This window comes from Platalea leucorodia (genome assembly GCF_965183815.1).
Source record: "Platalea leucorodia genome assembly, chromosome: 3".
In the NCBI taxonomy this organism is placed as follows: Eukaryota; Metazoa; Chordata; class Aves; order Pelecaniformes; family Threskiornithidae; genus Platalea; species Platalea leucorodia.
The window spans coordinates 90,119,322-90,140,315 of record NC_138825.1 but is presented as its reverse complement, the minus strand read 5'-3'; the positions used below and the strand labels follow the sequence as shown (position 1 = coordinate 90,140,315).

The 20,994-nt window shown below is 41.3% G+C and overlaps 1 protein-coding gene across 7 annotated transcripts in view; it reads right to left on the bottom strand.

Annotated features, from left to right (window-relative positions):
* Nucleotides 1-8,117: 8,117 nt before the first annotated feature.
* The window catches only part of IBTK (inhibitor of Bruton tyrosine kinase), a 63,920-nt gene continuing 51,043 nt past the window's right edge, over nt 8,118-20,994 (bottom strand). For 3 of the 7 annotated variants that reach the window (XR_014227544.1, XR_014227545.1, XR_014227546.1), the window contains exons 27-30: nt 14,056-14,124; nt 13,822-13,954; nt 8,993-11,389; nt 8,119-8,544 (exon numbers count right to left, since the gene is read on the bottom strand). Coding sequence is in view for 2 of the 7 variants with exons in the window: in XM_082305372.1 (XP_082161498.1) it covers nt 11,264-11,389; nt 13,822-13,954; nt 14,056-14,124 (328 nt within the window). In the remaining 5 variants the exon portion in view is untranslated. Of the gene's footprint in view, nt 8,545-8,982; nt 11,390-11,722; nt 11,913-13,821; nt 13,955-14,055; nt 14,125-15,527; nt 15,619-20,994 lie in introns of those variants that run through there. The other 4 variants (XR_014227543.1, XR_014227547.1, XM_082305372.1 and 1 more) reach the window with 4 other exon arrangements.

The window sequence follows — 20,994 nt, the reverse complement described above, 5'->3', positions numbered from 1 at the left end:
TACCGCCATATCACCATCACATAAGGAGGAAAACCAAATCTTCTATTAAAATCCCAATGAATGCATTTTTTAAATTGAAAGAAAAAAAAAGTGCATTTTTGGGTTGAGAAAGTCTCCCTCAATAACATTAATGCCAAACTATTTCAACATGTGATATCAAGACAAATGTATATTATCTATGGAGGTCACTGGCTCCAGCACATCTACAGACAGAAACAACAGTAGGACTGATCATTCAAAAGAGAGATGATTGCAAAGGTCATGATCTACAGTGCCCAAGAAGTCCAGGCCTGCTAGAAGTACAAACGACACTTTGCCAGCATCAATCTTTCTCACTGGGACAAGTGGCTACATAGGTGGAAGAGCTTCTTTCTAATTTCCCTTTAGCGTAGAAGGACCGAGCATTTCAGTGAAATACCATTACTTCGGAAAGGAGAGTGCTGTGTTTCTTTCAGGTTAAAGATTATTGTATATTTGTCAATACAAAATTAAGTCAGCTAATCTATCCTAACACAATGTTATTTGGTTTGAAATTTACTGTCTTAAACAAATATGACAGAGGGACAAGTTATGCAGTCTCCCCATACAAGGTGCTATGATCTTTCATAAAGAAACTGGAAACAGCTTTCAGGACTTTTTACTTGGTGAGGACAGTGCCCGTGCAAGCAGAAACAGAACTGGGGCACTGAGCTCTTGTGTCTCACACAGAACAAGAGGGAACTGAAAGAGTCCATGGGATAACATATATTTGAAATGCTTTTAGCCACAGGAGATTGAGTCAATTTTGCCTGGGATTTACCATGCTCATTTGGAAGCATTTTCTATCATAGACGTGAGTGTTTGAAAGTACATGAGAAAGGAATTGGTTCCTGATTTCAGTCTGCTCTCCATCCTGCTCCTTTATGCTTAGCTGCCCATACCTCCATATCATTATCTAGGAGTTACTGTAACCTCCATGTCAAGTGACCAAGAGCCGGTACAAATAATAAAGTGGAATACAACTGTCCTCTTTCAATTTCTTTGTTTTTAGCTCTTTCTAGTTAAGTATTCCTTAGCCTTTTGTAAAGTGGATGCACTTACAGAGCTTAAGTCAACATAAAATTGTTTAATGAGAAAATAATTCTGATTTTTTTTTTTTCCTTTCTATTCAAGCAAGCTTTCTGGTACTGTATAATTTACACATGCTATCAAAATATCATCAGACAACCTTAACCTAGTCCTTGGTATTGTTATTACTGCAAGGCAGTGTTTCAGTCAGTCTTGCATAACACATAAAAATACATGCAACTTGATTTTTTTCTCCCTCTCAGCCTGATCCAAAATATGTTAAACTATTAGAAGAACGCCAGGAATGCTGCAAAGGCTCAAACTCAACGTATTGCACCTACAACCACAGCGCAGCTGAACTGTGTCACAGCTGCATCACCACAGAAGAGTACATGAAGAAGCAGCCATACTTTCTGGAGATTTTCAAGGCACAGATACTTTTAGGAAAATAAGGCTGGCAAGCTGGTATCTGATTTGAATCCGGGAAGCTGCAAGAGAAATACTCTATGTGTATAGCTCAAGAGGACATAGGACTCTGTGGATTCATTTTCCACCCCTGCTTCACACTTGAACTTCACAAAACTTAAGCTTTAGCTTCTCTCCCCGTGAACTGCTCAATAAGGCTAAAAGGAATTTAACATCCAGTAACTAAAATTAATCATCATTACACTGTCAGCGGTAGAATACAAAAAAGATGTTATTAAAGATGTTATTTAAAATGTTAGCAATACTTAGGCAAGAGTAAAAGTCAAAAAGCCGGTTCTTGAGCCCGTTGGATGTCAGCATATTGCTCCAGAGTCCAAAGCAACATTACAAACATCCAACCCTGAGCTTAGTGATGCCACTTCTAATAAGTTAATTAAAGAAATGTTAAATATCTATTCATAAAATCTTCCTTCTTCCAGAGTGGACATTTATTAATTAGTTCTCAATAAATAAAAGATCATCAGCTTTTTTTCTATGATAAATCTTTCAACTGACATGTGTTTGCACTCTCCTGTGCTACCCACTGCTATGAGCTGTCAGTAATGTTTCCAGAATGAAAACATGGAACTGTTCCTGTCTCTTCCCAAATGCCAGAACTGACAAAAATGAAAGAGTGACATTGCCAACAGTTTTTACCTGATCCCATCATCCTCGCTGAAAAGAAGTGTACAAATAATGATAATGCAAGGCGTAACTCAATCCTACTCCTACTTAAGTTAACTAAATTTTTGCTTTGACTGAAGTGAGAAGACTCTTCGTATGCCAATGTACAACCCTAAGCAGAACAAATGTCTCTGTACCTCTCATTTCTCATCTGTAACTTCATTGGGGGGGGGGGGGGGGGAAGAAGAGGGGTTGGGCAGGGAGGGAACAAAACTAAGCAAAACAAAACAAATGAAGAACAGGTCATGAACCCAAAAAACCAAGTCATGATCCATACATCATAGTTTAGTGAATGTCAGTGTTCTCTCTGGCCATGATAAGCAGTCCACAGTTTACAGGTCCATGTTACACAGCAGAATTTATAAGTTTGTTGTTTCCACATAGCCACATGACTACCACATTAAGTCGGGGCTGACCATGATTCTTCATGCAAAAAGCTTGTGAAACAGTAGTCTAAAGGAGCTAGGTTTTACAGAGAACTATTTTACCAAAAAAATTGATTTTTCAAAATATTCCTCTACTTTGTAGCCAGAGACTACTAAAGCAAACAGCCTTACAGTCCTTCAGAAGAGCCCAGTTAGGTAAAGCCAAAAACCCTACAAAGAAGCAGCGTTAAGTATAAATGTGATAAAGCAAAGCATTGATTTCCAGTCCACAAATTTGCTCCTTTCAAAGGTATCCACCTCCTTTTATTGGCTACACGGGGAGATAAAGTTCCTGTGTTTTCCTTGCCTAAAAATAGCTGATGCAGAAATCCTCTTCAGAGCTCCTTATCTTCGGTATGCCCATCTTACAATAGTACTGATAAGTCCTTCCCGAAGTAGATTCCCTTTAACAGCTCATAAATTAATTTCCTTTCCTATTTAATATTCAACACATTTTCTGCTAACAAAGCTTTAAGAGCCTGTGGGACTTTCGTATCTCTGTCTCTGCAGTAAAGGCTTCTGAGAATCTGGTCAAGACCTCACTGCAAGCACAGAATCACCAGTAATAGCAATACATATTTTGCAAGGTTATACAATTAATGACAGGGTAATCTGCTTTAAACTATTGTTTAAGGACAATTCTGACAGTGTTGACATTCCCTAGCCACAACTCCATTAAGCAAAGCTGAGAAGGGCATATAAATGCAGATTTGGGGGGAGGTGGTGAGCAGAGAAGGCTCCTTTCCCACTCGTGAAACAGCTGAAACAAGCAAGCAAAGCCACCGGCAGTAAGTGAACTCCAACAGCTTTCCCCCTAACTAACATCGCACTAACACAGAAACACGGAGGCAAGTAGGTCGTGAGGCCTCAGGTGAATACAACCAGGAAAGACCCATTTGATCCCATCCAAACTGTGGGGAAGGAAAAGGCAAGATGGTTGCATCGCCTAAATGGAGAGAAAAGGAATGGTCTCCTCAGCAAAGGAAAAGGAGTCAAATGAAATAACACTAACAGTATTAGTTATGTTCTAATTACCTCTTCTACTGGTGTATTTCCCCAAATTTGGGACCATTCCCCTTCAAAGATCCCACCGTTTGAATGCAGCTTCTGAGCGCTCAAACTGGAAAGCTTGCCCCTTAAAAGTTCCTAGACAGTCCAAAGGCATGGACATTTAGTTTGCCTTTGGCGAGATAACTAGTTTGCCAAGAGGGACCCCTATACTACAGACGTGGCCGTTGTGAGTGCCAGCACCGTGTGACGGAAAGGCAGTAGGAGAAGACAGCCCTACGCTGACCACTGGCAAATCAAGACAAGACTTAGAGGCTGGAGCCCTCAGTTCTTGCTTAGATGCAAACAGCAGCATTTTTATTGCTCAGCTTACAATAAAAAAAAAAAAAAAAAAAAAAAATCAAAAATCAATATCCACAAAGGTCACAGAAATGTTCAACACACCTGGAAAAAGAAGACGAATAAGGTGTTCACCTTGAGGATCCCAGATGATGGTGCAGAGTGCAATCACAAAACTAGGAGGAGTGGCTGATACACCAGAGGCTTGTGCTGCCGTCCAGAGGGACCTCAACAGGCTGGAGAAATGGGCTGACAGGGACCTCATGAAGTTCAACACAGGGAAGTGCAAAGTCCTGCCCCTGGGAAGGGACAGCCCCATGCACCAGGACAGGCTGGCGGCTGACAGATGGGAAAGCAGCTTTGCAGAAAAGGACCTGGGGGCCCTGGTGGGCTCCAGGTTGAACATGAGCCAGCAATGTGACTTTCTGGCAAAGAAGGCTGACAGCCTCTTGGGCTGCATTGGGAAGAGTGTTGCCAGGAGGCTGAGGGAGGTGATCCTTCCCCTTTACTCAGCACTGGTGAAGCCACCCCTGGAGTGCTGTGTCCAGTTCTGGGCTCCTCAGTACAAAAGAGGCATGGACATAGTGGAGAGAGTCCAGTTAAAGGCTTTCCAACCTCAACCACTCTGTGATTTTGTAATTTTACTCAATACCATTGTGCTAGTAGGATGAGTAGCAGCTATCAGTATATCACAAATAACAATAGCATTTTGATACTACCTGTGGTGGCTCTAAGCCTGCCCATCCCCTCCAATGGGATTTCTAATTATGGCTCAGCTTACAGCAGGTGGATGCATCTCAACTAGAAATTTCATGGTAGGTTTTTGTGTCTGCACGTGTATGTACATGCATGTGTGCATGCACGCACATGCTTATGCGTGAAAATAATGCAACCGAGATATAGGAACACAATACTACACAAACAAGAACAGAAAAAAATATTTATTATCAAGATAATACCGACAAAAGGAAAATATTTGGTTGTTATACGTTGAAAAGCAGAAAGTCCTTGTAACGTGCACTTCTAACCCCTTTTTGTGCTCAGACCAAGTTGCCACAAGTGCATCTCAGCAAGATCAGGGGCAGACAATGAAACCTGCACCAAGGGCTACTGCACAGGTACAGAAATACCCAAGCATTCTGCAAGGTGTTAAAGTGTTAGTAAAGATGTATCTAGGGGATAATACGTTGTAAAAAGTGACTTCATGTTGTAAAAAAGTTTGCACCACGTCAGTAGTTGACTTTATTTTACAACGGACTTAAAACCTTTGTTGCAGTATGCCACCACTACTGCGTATCACTTGAGACAGAAGAAAACAGAAAAAATATTAGGTTTATAAAGCTGTGGTGGGGATGGACTCCACTATACCCAAGGTAGGAGCTGTGCCTTGATACACCAGTATGCTTCTTGCCTCAGTCCCACGAGAATCAGCAAGAACCTCCTGTATTTAAGACTGGAAGCATCATAGCTTTCAGAAGAAAACTACTAAAATATTCACAAATCGCCAGGGCCAATTTGAAACACCCGGCACTGCAGCCGTTGTGCCAAGGCTATCAGCACTACAGTCACAAGGAGCCAGTACATAGTTACGATGCCTCTGATATGGCCGTTTTTTTGCTACTGTGTTTTCATAAAGCCTTTTCAGTACTTAGTGTAGATCTTACTCCATATAGCTCCTTTTGGGGGGAATTTTTAAAATCTCATCCCCTTAATGAGCTAAATTTTTATCATCAAAGCAGGAGACTTGCTTATGCTCTGTTACATGAGGTATAAAAGCACAACCCAGGAGGAATTAAATTCAGCTTCAGAACTACATGAACTTGGACATTACTGAAATTAAGGTGATAATTTCAGGGTCTAAACAACGTAAAAAAATACACAGCTTAATGACTGCTATGAAGGGAAGGCTTTTATATGGGGCCATTAGGAATCTTTGGGTGTTGTTTTTACCAAGTCCACTCTTCAATAAAACCCAAAACATTGCAGACACGTTTCATCATTGCCACTTAGGGTGACAGCTTTACAATTTCTGCAGCAATTGGTGCATTTCTAGCGTACCCAATAGCACCTCACAGAGTAAGTTTGCACTGCACAGCATTACATAAATCTTCACACCTCCTTCTCCACCAAAGCTTTATCAATACTACTACTACAGGGAGAAAAGGACTGAGTAAAACTTGGGTTTATTGTTTCTAAGAAAGAAGAGGTTGGAAATTGTAAGATGAAAATGAATATAGGGCAGCATAAACAAATGCAGCTTGCAACTCACAATGAGTTTTCAGAATTCCAGCCAAAACTTCCCTTTCGATGCCATCGGCCAGAAGAGAGCACGCCCTGGGAATGCAATTTCCACCTCTGCTTGCATCGCTGCCCAGCCCTGATGGGAAGGTCTGAAAGCTCACGCACATCAAATAATACCAGGTGCTTTGAAAAGTAACCATATACCTCTTTTTCCCCCCCAAGCAATCAAGTTAGGCTCATGCTTTTTTATTTTTATTGTACTGTTTTGTCATTTCTCTCTCTCGCTGCTGCTGCTGCCCCCCCCCCCAGCTTAACTACTAGGAATTATTTTTATTTTACTGCTTCAAATAACAGGAATTTCAGGTCAGAGCTTTCCTAGAGGACATTTTAGAGGCTCAGAAGATACTTACTGCCTGTTCTTACATGTTAGCTGAAAGATGTTGCCTGTTAAAACACCTGGAAGGAAATATCTATGTTGAGGTTAATACAAGCTATGATTAAAATCTTCACCTTCTCTTTGCTTTTTTCTTGTCTTTATAGTACTAGGATAATACAATAAATTTAACATAGAGATGGACTGAACTTGTAATGCAAAAAAAAAAAATGCATAGAAATACATAAGATGTACTACAAACTATTTCTACGCTGTCAACAAGAAACTGCAGAGGATGTAAGCTTAATTTTCTTCTCTTTGCAGCTCACCTTTAGACACCTCACAGTGAGTCCATCACTTCTCCAAGAGGACGCACGTGCTACTCACTGCAGCTCCTGCCTTACATTAGTGTGCCTTCCCCCGAGGAATTCATCACCGCCAGTTCAACTAGTTAAGCTTCCCCATTTAGAGTGAAATCATCACACTAAAACTCATAGGTAACAATCATCATAGACTTGCCAATAGCAGGTCAAGCACTTTTTACAAGAACATTAGTTTACAAGACCAGCAATTGCTCATGCACATGGAAACAAAGCAAAGTGTCCTGACCAGCTTGTGATGGGCTTGCAGCCCCTTCCGAACAGGAACAAACAGGTATCACCAAATGACTGGCAGCCCAGAGAAGCATGTTCTGGCAGCAGAGCTGCTCGCTTCAGAAAGAGAGGAACAAGTCCTCTTGAAAGGAATCCCTATACAGCTGATCCCAGAAAAGCTCGAGGCTCTACATGGGGCTGGAACGGGCAACTGGAAGAAGAGACGTCCAGATTCTCCTTCAGGACATGACCATAAATTTACTACTTAACCTTAGACTAACCAACTTATTACTTGTGCGTTGATAGCCACCACCTGGAAGTTGGATAACAGTTCGTAGTTATTGTACCCCACAAATACAGCGAGGCTTAATTGTTAACGTTTGCAAAGCGCAGAGATAAAGTTCAGATGAAAAGGTTCACTACCACTCAGTACATACAGATGGAGAGAAGAGATAAGACGTTAGCTCTATTTGCTGAAGTGGCGCAATATAATTCAATTCTACAACCGCAAACAAATCAAATAAAGACTTGTGACCACGCACACGTGCATGCACACACATTCTCCTTCAGCCCTGATGCTATCACCTGTTTGTGTAATACAAAGACGTGATCCTGAAAACCCCGCTGCGTTCATAGCCTTACAGCTCAATTCCATCTCTGCAGTACGCGCAAACGTGAGCAGTGTGTCTTGTAAACATCTTAAAATACACACAGTGTGAAAAGGACTAAGATTCTGCATATTTTTCCCATTCTATTGCAATAAAGGTAGCATATAGAAGGCAGGATAAACAAAAATATCTGTACATGTGCATAAGGAAAACACAAGACAACTTTATGCTTAATACATTCTTTATATTTTTTTCTTTTTGCTAATGTATCACTTGTTGTTCCAGATGTTGTGTCACCAGGCGGCAGGAGCACAGTTCTCTCAATGAATTGCTGTGCTGCCATCCATGACATTTAGCAGAAGCGGTAGGGTCCCCTTCAGAACAAACCTCTAACATCAGCCAAAAATCAGCCCTAGGAGCTCCGTCACACTGCAAGGCAGTCACAGCTGATGAATCACAGTAACCGGAGAGAGCTGAGCAGGAGCAGGTAGCTTCTGTTCCCCGTGCAGTTCTCACGACCTCTTCACCTACCGTCCAGGGATTCCAGCCAGGCTCACGTAGCAGATACAGCTGCTGTGCTCAAAGCAAAGGGCGCCTGGCATCCTCCCACCCCGCCTAACCCATGAGACGGGCAGCTATTTCCTTGTAGTCAGGGCTCACTGGCTGACAAACGTACGTGACGTATTCCTGCAGAATTACAGGACGGTGAGATGACTAGGCGAGGAAGAAAGACTCATCTTCTACTTTAATGCCCCTTCAGTCTGAGGAGACAGAGATATAAGTGGTTTACCACTGTGAGAAACTAGTTGAGAATCCAGCTTCAGGTGTTGCATTCTCTGTATCTTCCTGGAATAAACTTTTAAGGGACAGGAAGAAAGAAAACAAAAAAAAAAAAGGGCAAGAAATCTTAAAGTACTGAGAACCATAAAATAAACCTTTTGGGTCAATGTTCCCTGCTTACTTTCATATTTTAGAATGTTTCATGAGAATGATGATTTTATTAGGAGAGGAAAAAGAGCTGATTTTCGGCTTTCCCCCAGCTGTACATTATTACGTCAGAGCAAATGCAGAGTGGAAAAGAAGACAGGGCACGCTAAAGAAATAACATTCTATATGTGCTTTCTGGGGAGGAAAAAAAAAAGAAAAAAAAAAAAAAAAAAAGGAAAACCAAAAGGCAGAATCTTTGCTGGAAGAACGAAGATAGCTCACCTGAGGAGTAGCTTCATCTCCAGGAGATTCTTGTTTCTTTACACCCAACTCCCTTCCTCCAGGCAAGACCTTCAAGGCTCCTAGTGCTGCAGCGCTAGTGCAGCATGACTCCATGCAGGTATCTGAAAGCTGCTACAAAAATGGTATTTTTTTGGTGCCGTGATATGCACCATAGTGCAGGAAATAGTTGCTTGGAAAGCAACTTGTGTCAGACACCACTCTCCCATCTCCCACAAGCCGTTAGAAGGACTCCCTGAAATCACAGAATTCCTTTGCTGCACTGTTACTAAAAACTTCTTCATTTCAAACATATATTGTATGCATGTGAATTTGTTGGCCTTCCACAACTAATAAGTTCTTTCTCAAGGTTAGACACCTAAAATGACACTATAAAAATAGTCCCTTCCCTCTCAGCATTTCTGAGGTTTGCCACAGCTAGAACCTTGGCAGGAAGGACTCACTTTTTGGATGCCTCATCATCATCTCACTTGACTGGGGTCAAGCACATCAGATGTTAGAAAGGGAAGAAATTTCCTTTCAGTTTAACTAACAGGGTCTTTTGGTGGAGTTTTACAGACTTTTCTTGGAGTACAATGGCTGGAATCCATTCAGAGATCAGTTAAATCATAAAAATGTACATCAGCAACTTTACAATAATTTCATATTTGACAACAAATTGGATTCGCACCTGGAAAGGCCCACTGCTTTTATAAGCTATTTCTCCCAGTACATAAGCTTTCTTTTAATTCAGAAGGACAGTTTCAGCAGGCCCTAAGGCCCTGCAGTGCATCAAGTAAAGCACTTAATGCAAGTATTCTCATCAGGATAGTGAATGAATCACCAGTAGAAGTTAAAATAAAATTAAAAGCTACATCTTCCTTTGCCTGTGTAACTTCAAAATGCCTACAGTTCTTGTTTCATAAACAAAAGAAATACTTTTAGATTACTCTATAGTTACCTAAAGTGTTGATTATATAGAGAGAGCACATAAAAGTATACTAACTTTGTGTAAATCAAGATTTTATGGTTTATTGCATTTGTTTACAATTTTTGTGGGGGATTTTTTGGTGTAGCTTGACCTGAAACCATTAGACATATCTACATAGGTTTTTTCAAGATTCACACAGTGATCAATTCTCTACATTCATTTTCTGTAGCTCTCCCAATTCCAGTTTTCCAGAGTTCGTGAGTACTGACACTACTGAAAAAGTACAACTTCAAACACACCTATGAAAACAGACAAACTAGACAGAATATTGCAGATAAGGCTACTTTTTTTCTTTTTTTTTTTTTTTTATGTATATATAAATTTGTTTAAACCAGGCACAGAGAACTTTGGAACACACAATACTGAAAGCCACCTATGATAATCTTTGAAGGTTAGGTGTTTGCAAATTCCATGGTCAAGCATTCGATCCTGTAGCTTTAACAATGAATATACAGATCTTTTATTTCCTCAGCACTTCAAGTGAATTGTACCTTAAACACAGTGGTTCTAAAACTGTACCATATTTACCAGAATAAGACTATAGATGAGCTAATTAAGTGCCACCACGTTCTATTCAACCGTGTGCTTTACTTCACAACAGAGCTGACTGCTCAAAGGCCAGTCTCACAACAGTGAAGAAAAAAAAAAAACAAACAAACCATGCACAACTGAACTGAGAGCAGGCAATGGCAGGGCACTTAGGTACAGCGTAGAGGCTAATCGTGGAGCATGACAGTAAAAAGTACTGGCTGCAACAATCAGAGAACCAGTACTTACACACATAACTTAAGGAAAACTGCATTACTAAACTGTACTTTTACATGAAGTTCAAGCACAAACTTTTTCCAATATTCCCAATTTGCCAGAAAGCTCTGAAGAACATATCCCCCCAAAAACTCTAAAGAAGTATAATTCTGCACATTCAATTCCACATTAAATCACAAAATAAGCACTCGCTTTTCAGCCACCTGTGAATTTAACAAAAAACCCTCACGATTTAAGAGTAGCAAATGCATTTCCAATCTACAGCTTCATGTAACATTACTAATAATATGTCTTGTTAAAGAAATTCTCTCAAAACATACATACAATATATACTGTGGGCAAAGGACACAGTGAACACATTATTTCCATTCTCTCTAACAATACCTAGTGATTATGTGCAGTGTTTTAACGCTGATGTTAAAAATGACATGATTCCTGTTCTTCCAGTCCCGTTTTACTTGTAACAAGAATTAGAACTTCAGAAGTGCACATACAACAGGGACTGTGCAGAGTACGAATTAGTGCTTGTTCCACCTAGGTGCTGCTATAGGTCCCTGCGGAGCCCTTTCAACAGTCACAAATTCATCAGGGTTGTCAAAAGCCTCATAGTGGATTAATAAATCTTGAATAGCACACTCCTCGATCTGGAAGGAAAAAAGAACACGTATGTCAGTATCAGATCTACATTTACACCAGTAGCATGGTTAGGAACTGGCTTTACTGGTCCTGAATGCATGTCTGCTACAGACCTCCTGATCAGGAAGTAGTAGTAGATGAAGCCTTCTTCAGACAACTTGAAGAAACCTCATGTTTGCAGGCCCTGCTCCTCATGGGAAACTTGAGCCACCCTGATATCTGCTGGAAAGGCAACACAGCAGGGCACAAGCACTCCAGGAGGTTTGCATTGGTGAAAGCTTCCTAACACAGATGATCAAGGAGCTGATAAAGGGAGACACTCTGCTGGATCTCATACTTACAAACAAAGAAGGACTGGTCAGGGATGAGAAGGTTGCGGGCAGCCTTGGCTGCAATGACCATGAGATGGTGGACCTCAGGATCCCGAGAGATGAGAACAAGACAAATAGCAGGATAACAACCTGGGACTTCAGCAGAGAAGATTATGATCTGTTCAGGGATCTGCTTGGAAAAAATTCATGGGATATGGCCCTAGAAAAAAAGAGGGGTCCAGGACAACTGGTTGATTTTAAGGATCATGTCCTCCAAGTTCAAGAATTGTCCATGGCAATGAGCAGGAAGCCAAGCAAGAATGGCAGGAGGCCTGCATGGACAAAAAAGAGCTCCTGACAAAACTCAAACAAAAAGGAAGCATACAAGCGGTGGAAGCTGAGAAAGGTGACCCAGAAGGAAAACAGAGACATTGTCTGAGCACACAGGAACAGAATTAGGAAAGTCAAAGTCCATGGAGTTGAATCTGGCAAGGGACATGAAAGGCAACAAGAAAGGCTTCTACAGCAGTAAAAAGATGACATGGGCCCACTGCTGAATGACAAAGGACATGGAAAAGGCTGGGGAAATAACAGCCTTCTTCATCTCAGTCTTCAGCAATCCCAGGCCCCTGAGATCAGAGCTGGCCAATATGACTGCAAGCCCACTCTCAAAAAAATCTTTGAAAGGTTGTGGCAATACGGCTTGGTTCCTGAGGACTGGAAGGAAGCAAATGTCATTCCTGTCTTCAAGAAGGGCAAGGCAGATCTGGGTGACTACTTACCAGTCACCCTCATCTTGATCCCTAGTAAAGTGGTAGAGCTTAAGTGGACAAACTTAAGTACAGACAATATAAATGGACAGTGAGATGGACTGAAAACGGGCTGAACTGGTGATCTCAAAGGGTTGTGATCAGTGGCACAAAGTCCAGCTAGAGGCCAGTCACTAGCACCAATACTGAGACTAGGGCCAGTACTGTTTAGCATCTTCATTAATTACCTGTATGATGGAACAGAGTGCGCCATCAGCAAGGTTGCAGACAATACAAAATTGGAAGGAGTGGCTGGTACGCCAGATGGTTGTACTGCCACTCAGAGGGACACAGACATGCTGGAGAAATGGGCTAAGAGGAACCTCATGAAGTTCAACAAAGGGAAATGGGAAGTCCACCTCCTGGGAAGAATAAACCCAAGCACCAGTACACACTGGGGGCCGACAGGCTGGAAAACAGCTTAGCATAAAAGGATCTGGGGTCCTGGTGGACAAGTCGACTATTAGCCAGCAATGCACTCATGGGCAAAGAAGGGTGACAGCCTCCTGTGCTCTACAAGGGACAGCACTGCCAGCAGATTGAGATAGGTGATCCTTCCCCTCTCCTCAGCACTGGTGAGATGCATTTGGAGTGCCGGGTTCACTTCTGGACTCCCCAGTACAAGAGAGACGTGAACAGACTGGAGACAGTCCAGCCGAAGGGACACAAAAATTATTAAGAGCTTAGAGCATTTAACATATAAGGAGATGCTGAGCCCGTTGCAGTTGTTTAGCATGGAGAAGAGAAAGCTTAGGGAGATCTTACCAAAGTGTATAAATATGTGATGGGAGAGAATAAAGATGACTGAGCCACGCTCTTCTCAGTGATGCCCAGTGACAGGAGAAAAGGCAATGGGCACAGATCGAAATACAGAAAATTGCATTTAAAGATAAAAATCTCTTTTACTGTGAGAGTGATTAGATACTGGAACAGTGGCCCAAAGAGGCCATGGGGAGAGAGAGGCCATATCTCCATCCCTGCAGATATTCAAAAGCTGCCTGGACACAGCTTTAAGCAACCTGCTCTAACTGACCCTGTTCTGAGCAGAGGTTTGGATTAGACAATTTCCAGAGGTTCCTTCCAACCTCAACCCTTCTCTGATGCTGTGAATGTATTAATCATGGACTCGGTAGTCAATTTGACTTTAATATAGGCCTTCCTTATCAAACAGTGATGTGAAGTTATTATTAAATTATATTTAGTATCATTGTGTAAATGATACTAAGTGTACTGACACATAATTAATCCTAAAAATTGATCTCAAACAGCCATTGGAAACTCCTTGTGTTACTTCACAGCTGCAATAACTTAGCACTTTACCTGGATCAAAGCCAAAGGTTTTTCTCTGCTCCTAATAAGAGCAGCTTCTTGCTGGAGCTCTTCCTCTACGATAGCTGAAAACATGACAGGTGCTATCACAGGAGAGTTAGTTGGTGATGCTGCTAACCAAGGACTGCAAAAAAAAACAAATGACATTTTAAGGCAACATCAAGAACGAGGTCAGCCCAACACACCGAAAACAAACTCCGGAATCTAAGCCACTGTCAAACTTACTTATGACTCTCCAGCTGTGGAGAATCCAGAACATGGTCTTCCAGACCTGGGCTACTTCTAGTGGTGCACCTGGGAAAAGGCAGGAAAGGAGAGTGAAAGTCACTGACAGTGCGTTCTCCTACATCATACTGTGAAGTACAAATTTACAGCAGGCAATTACAAATGCGCAGGGTTTTCCCAGAAGAAAGGCATTAGGATGTAAGGCTGAATTTGTCTTTAAGTGTGATACTGTGACTAGAGGAGATATTGATGCTCATTTCTGACTACCAGAACTTAATGGATTTTCAGCTTGGGCGTTAATTCTGGCATTTCCTAACATTTTGAGCATTTGAACAAAGGCACTTTTTAAAAAAAAGTCTTTTTTACATGTAAAATAGTCAACTGAGTTATGCACTAACAGCATTGACTATAAATGTTTGCAATTAATATGAAAAGAATATGGCTTCAAGATAAAAAAAAACAAAAAACCAAACAACTGTCCTATATTCAAATTCAGCGTTTCATGTAAAAGAACCAGTGCTACAATAGCACTAGTAAATTATTTCCTCAAGTGTAAGCCCAGAAATTGTGGACTTTCAGTACATATCCTGCAACCACCTCCCACATTCATAAGAATAGCGTAAAACTAGAATTAACAGTTCTAACTAGGAACAGGAAAAAAACAACCAAACCACCAACCAACCCTGAAATATCAATAGAGTTCCCAAGAGAAAGATATTTTATTCAGTTGCAAAATGTTAACCTCTTAACCAAAAGAAGTCACATTTGGTATATTGCATGCCTTAAGAGACAAGGATATTTGTCAGAAAAATCCTACATCAGTAGGAAGATAGAGACCTATTGTCGTTATTTAATACCTATCTTTGGCAAGTTTTGCGATTTCCAGAACTCTAGAAAAAGTGTTACAGCATACTATGAAATGCTAGCAGACTTTTTTGAATTATTCTATGGCATTGTAAAAAACTCTAAGAGTGTTTGTATTTCAATAAATCAGTCTCAGTTTTCTTTAAGGCTTTGTTAATCCTCTGTAAGTGGCCACAGACTCTTGGAAAAGAGGAAAAACCTATAGAAACCTAAGAGAATTCCAGTAACTGCTAAGTTCTCTGCCTGGAATATTTTCCCCAGAACACAATTCCAAGGACAACAAGAACTGTGATTCTTACCGCTAAGCAATGAGGGCAAGATCTCAAAAAATCTGAAATGCAACATCCATCATCAAAAATGGCATTTAAATGAACCGTGCCCAGCTTTTTGTCACAAAACATAATTTTGCCCTCCAAACAGCCAACCACTCAAAGAACAGAAGGAACGAAAATTTAACTGCTCAGGGAAAAATATATATAAATGCAGCAACAGTTGCCAAGGCATAACACTGGACTTCAAAAGAGGCTTTCTACAGTGTCTCTCCCTTGAATCAAACCCACCAGATACACCTTCTGCCAGGTCATACTGCTTCTGTCATTCCACCAGGAAAGCACAGTTCATGTTAGTCCAGATGATCCTTCCCCTCTGTTTTCAGCAATGGTGATCATATCAGACACTGACAGGACAGCCAGTGGTACACTGTATGGAGAGGAAACCAAAAAGGTGTGGTACTCTCCAAACTAGACATTTCTGGACAACCACTATTCCAGAGCTTTGACAGAACTGATGCATGAAACAACAGCTCCATGGCAAGAGTGGTCAAATCTGCTGTACCATTCTCCAGACTGAGTATCTATACAGCTGCATCCTTTGTTTTGACCTTGCTAATATGCAATGCTTTTTCCATAGGTGTTGAAGAACAGTTAAAATATGGAAAAAAGGTAGAAAATCAGTATCTCCTAAATTTTTTTTCTGTTTTATCTTTGGTAAAAGAAAACCAATGGCAGGCTAGAGAATCCTATTTTATTTAACAAAGTTATTGGGTATGCCAGATAAGTGTGATAAACGAATATGGGAATTCTGTAAGACACTGAGTCAAGTGTCACATACCTATTTATTTTTTTTTAAACAAGTTTCTCATACCTTTCCTACCTACCTAATTCCTTACTCACTTTTCAGCTGGGTTAATCATTATTTTAGAGATTAAGTTAACTAAAAGAAATATAACTAAGTTAACGTTGGTAGACACAATAAGCAGCAAAGCTCAAAGCAGTAGATAATATTAAAGAGATGCTATTAATTTAACAAAGGATAAAAATGAACAGTATGGCTGTGGAACAAAGCAATAGGAAAGGAAAATCAGAAGTACGAAACAAAAAAGACTGTGTGAAGTGAAGGCTGTAGTAGCTACAAGCTGGGAGTTTTTCAGCTTGAAGAGAGAAAGGAGAATATCCAGGGTGTACTGATCATGATAACAAATCAGAAGTATGTACATGGGGGAAAAAAAAAAAAAGTTGTTTCCATTTGAAACAAATACTTTTGCCAACATATACCACACTGGACAAAGCTTATTTGGACGAGCTTTCAGTTTTGGTCTCTTAGGTTGAAGGAAGAATAATCTGAACTGTCAGAGATGCAGAGAACAGCTACTGATATTGAACCTTCCACTGATCATCTTCTGAGAGAAGACTAAAAATGATCTCTAACCTTGCAAAGGAAAGAACAAGAGAAAATGACTACACTTCATATAGACAGTATCTGGACTGATTTCTGATATACAAGGACAGCCTCCTCTGAACACAAAACCAGATCATTTCATAGAATCATAGAATCGTTAAGGTTGGAAAAGACCCTTGAGATCATCGAGTCCAACTTATCACTGCCAAGTCCACCACTAAACCATGTCCTCAAGCACCACGTCTACCTGTCTTTTAAATACCTCCAGGGATGGAGACTCAACCACTTCCCTGGGCAGCCTGGTCCAATGCCTGACCACCCTTTCAGTGAAGAAGTTTTTCCTAATATCCAACCTAAACTTCCCCTGGCGCAGCTTGAGGCCGTTTCCTCTTGTCCTATCACTTGTTACTAGGGAGAAGAGACCGACCCCCACCTCACTACAGCCTCCTTTCAGGTAGTTGTAGACAGCAATAAGGTCCCCCCTCAGCCTCCTTTTCTCCAGGCTAAACAACCCCAGCTCCCTCAGCCGCTCCTCAGAAGACTTGTTCTCTAAATGTGCCTTAAGTCAAGCAAGCATGGCAGAAAGTTGGCAGGAATGAACAGGCAACTCTACATGGACTTCAGATTCAAAAAGAACATATATAAACAGCGGAAGCAGGACAGTCTACACCAGAGGAAAATAGAAATATTACTTCTGTGTACAGGGACAGAGTTGTAAGAGCCAATGCTCAGCTGCAGCTGAAACAACTGAGGGATGTGCAGGACAAAAGAAAGGGCTTCTATATTAGCAAGAAGAAAAACAAACCAACCAACCACAGAGGTTTTCTGATGACTAGAAAAAGCTAAATGTTATACCCATTTTAAAGAAGGAGGATATGGGGAACTACAGACTGATCAGTCTCATCTCAATCCTGAGGAAGGCTGTGGAGCAAATCCTTCTGGAAGTAATTTCTGAGCACATATGGGACAAGAAGATGACTGGGAACAGCCAGCATGGATTTATGACACAAGGCAAATTGTGTCTGACCAACGTGACTGCCTTCTGTGATAGGACGACAGGCTCTGCAGACAGCCAGAGAGCACTGGACGTCACGTTCTTTGGCTTCAGCAAGGTCTTTGACGTGTTCTGTTATCATATCCTTATACTCAGTCTGAAAAATATGGACTGAGAAAATTGGACTACAAGATGGGTGGAAAATGGGCTGGATTGAAGGGCTTCAGGGGTTGTGGATTAGCTGTACAAAGTTCAACTGTAAATCAAGTACCAGTGGTGGTCCTCAGGGACTCATACTGGGACCAGCGCTGTTTAGCGTCCTTGATAGAACTGAGCGCACTCTCAGCAAGGCCACAGATGGATGGGGAGAGGGTGGGCAGGGTTCAGCAGTCTACATTCTGGATGCCAGGCTGCCATTCAGAAGGCCCTCAAGAGGCTAGAGAAATGGGCAACCGAGAACTCATGAATTTCAAAGGCAAGTGCAACATCCTGTATTTGGAAGAGAATAGCCCCATGCAACAGTACAGGCTGACTGGCCAGAAAGTAGCTCTACAGAGAAGGATCTGCAGAGCCCTGGCTGGCAGCAAGTTGAAGATGAATTGGTACGTGCCCTTGCAGCAAAGGCAGCCAACTGCATGCTGAGCTGTACTAGCAAGAGTGTATCCAGGCAGTCAAAGGAAGTAATTCTTGCCCTCTATGCTGTATTTGTTAGTCTACATACAGAGTATCATACCCGGTTTTAGGCTCCTCAATACAAGAAGGATGCTGTCAGGCTGGAACAAGTCCAGTGGAAGGCCACCAAGACTAGGGGCTGGAGCACATGACAGGAAGAACTGTGTTTTTTTAATCCTAAAAGGCAGCGGCAAAGGGGAGATCTCATTGCTGTCTTCAACTACCTAACTGAAGGGTAGAGAAAAGATGCAGCAAGAATCTTTTTAGAGGTGCACAGCGATAGAATAAGAGGCAACATACACAAGCTGCGAAATAGGAAATCCCAGTTAGATATAAGGAAAAAAAAAAAAAAAATCCCACTATGAGGATGATCATACACTGGAACACGTTGCCCAGAAAGGTTGGGGTATCTTCATACTTGGAAGCAGTCACAACTCAACTGGACCAGGCCCTGAGCAGTGTGATCTAGTTTGACTTATTTTGAGCAGGAGGCTGAACTAGAGAATCTAATTTATTCTATGATTTTAATAGCAGGGAACTTCTTTTTAGCTGAAGTCTAGATAAATCAGCTTCCAGCTTCTACTGCACTTAAGAAAGATAATAACATAATAAAAAGCAGGAAAGAACCAGAGAAGAGGAAGGAAGGAGAAGAGGAGATGAAGGCAGTTTTTTGCTTGCTGGTTTGTTTAATTAAAAGCATGTTTGTACAACTTACTAAATGCCTTTAATCTGGTGTCATCTCTTGACTTTATCTCTTTTTCCACCTGCTTTAATAATGCTTACCTTCCTGCACATTTTACAGTAACCAACACCTTTCCAGCCCACTTGACAGCTATGCTCTTCTTCCCACTCACAATCCAAAAAACTCACAGCACTACTATAAATGAATCCAAGTAGATTGTTATACTTAACCAACCTGTTTCAGTACAGATAAAAAGTTCTTTCCAGAGTAAGACTTCTAAACAAACAAACCAAAAAACCAGAACAACAACCAAAAAACCCCACCACAACAGAAATTCCAAAAACTGGAATTAATAGTTCCAGTGTCACAGCACACTCTAGTGATCAATTAAAAGACACGTTTAAATACCTGTGTCACCTCCCTCAATTTAAATGTGGCTTTAAAATGTAGGAAGCAGTTCAGATATTTTGAAGCTGTTCGTACATATGTACATCTGTATTTCTTGCTAGCAAGACACTCAGTCCAGATATTAAATCAACTGCAGATATTTCAACATGCTAGATTAATTCCTCAGCTGGCATCAAAATAACTAGGAGAAATGGAACAGACGGGAAACAGGAAGCTAGCATATACAGAAAAATGGAAAAAAGCCTCAAAAATATAGAACTTGGAAACCTGGCAGTCTTGAAAATTAAAAACTGATGCAGAGACATAAGTGGTTCTGCATGGAAACAAACCAGCCAAGTATCATCAGCACTGAACCAACCTGATTAACTCAGTTGGCTGAACTTGCCATGACTCCTACACAGCCACCAAGACGTCCCAGCACTCAGCTCCCCAGTGTTTCTTGAGGATTTGTTCATCTGAAGCCAGTTCAGGTCCAGTGCCTCCCTGATCTAATGACTGCTCTCAGAGGAGGAACACAAAGCCTGGTCTCCTGCAGAACCTCTTGGGTTTTGCTGTACCATTTGAGTCATGTACTACTTATTAGCTCATTATTAGCCATGCCAGAACTAGGCCATTCCCACGCGAAGCCACAAAGACTTGTTTCCACTAAGGCTCTTCACTGCTCCCTGGAGTACCACAGTGAAGACAACCCAGGCTGCCACAAGAAAGTTAAGTCATGTCAGGCCTATGTTTTTAGCTTGGACTATGAGCTACACATGCACAGCTGCACAGCGTAACTCCCAAGACTGAGCTGTCCCTGGAAACAATGCAGCCACATCCACACAGCCCAGCTTTTGGGCTGATCTGCCTCTGGACTGAATCCAGTTCACATCTCCACATTCATGACATGGTTCATCTACAGAAAATTTCTGGGTTGCATAAATTGGAAGGTGACAGCATATGGAAGAGTGTTTATGCAACCACCAAAAAACCCTCATCCAGAGACTTAAGAAAATTGTCAGTTTAATTACTGCACAGTTTATCCAAAGGAAAAAAAAAAAACAAAGCAGGAACAGTAGCCATGCAAGTATCTTCAGTGTCCCATCAGCGAGTCTGACATCGAGAGATGAGGATTACTTACGCTCTACACACACGCAATTTCCTTTTCTTAAAAAGGAAGAGGTAAGGGTGTGGATAATTAATCTTCACAGAAATAGCCCTTCAATGCCGCAGGCAAAAATCAGAGCCTACTGTGACAGAACTGTACAGTCAAAGAATAAAGTTACCTCAAACCAGAAACTCAACTCCTAACTTTCAGATGGATGAACTAGTCACCTAGGCTCTTTATACCTAATAGAGAGAAATAAGCATCTTCAGACACAATTCAAAACAACCTGAAATAGCTCTGTGTCATCTTTTCCAACTGATTATAGTCAATCTAGTCATCTAGGCTCCCACTAGCTTAATGTATCATTTTCAGACAGTTAATGTATTAGGCCTGGATTCAGCTCAAATAATTCACTTTGCGAGCATGCAGACTGGCTACACTGCACAGACTACACAAAGCAATGCAAAAGGAAAAGAAATGACTTTATGAAGATCACAGAGCAGGTGTGACAAAGCTAACAATAGCATCCAGTGCAAATTCCCTTATCACCAGCCC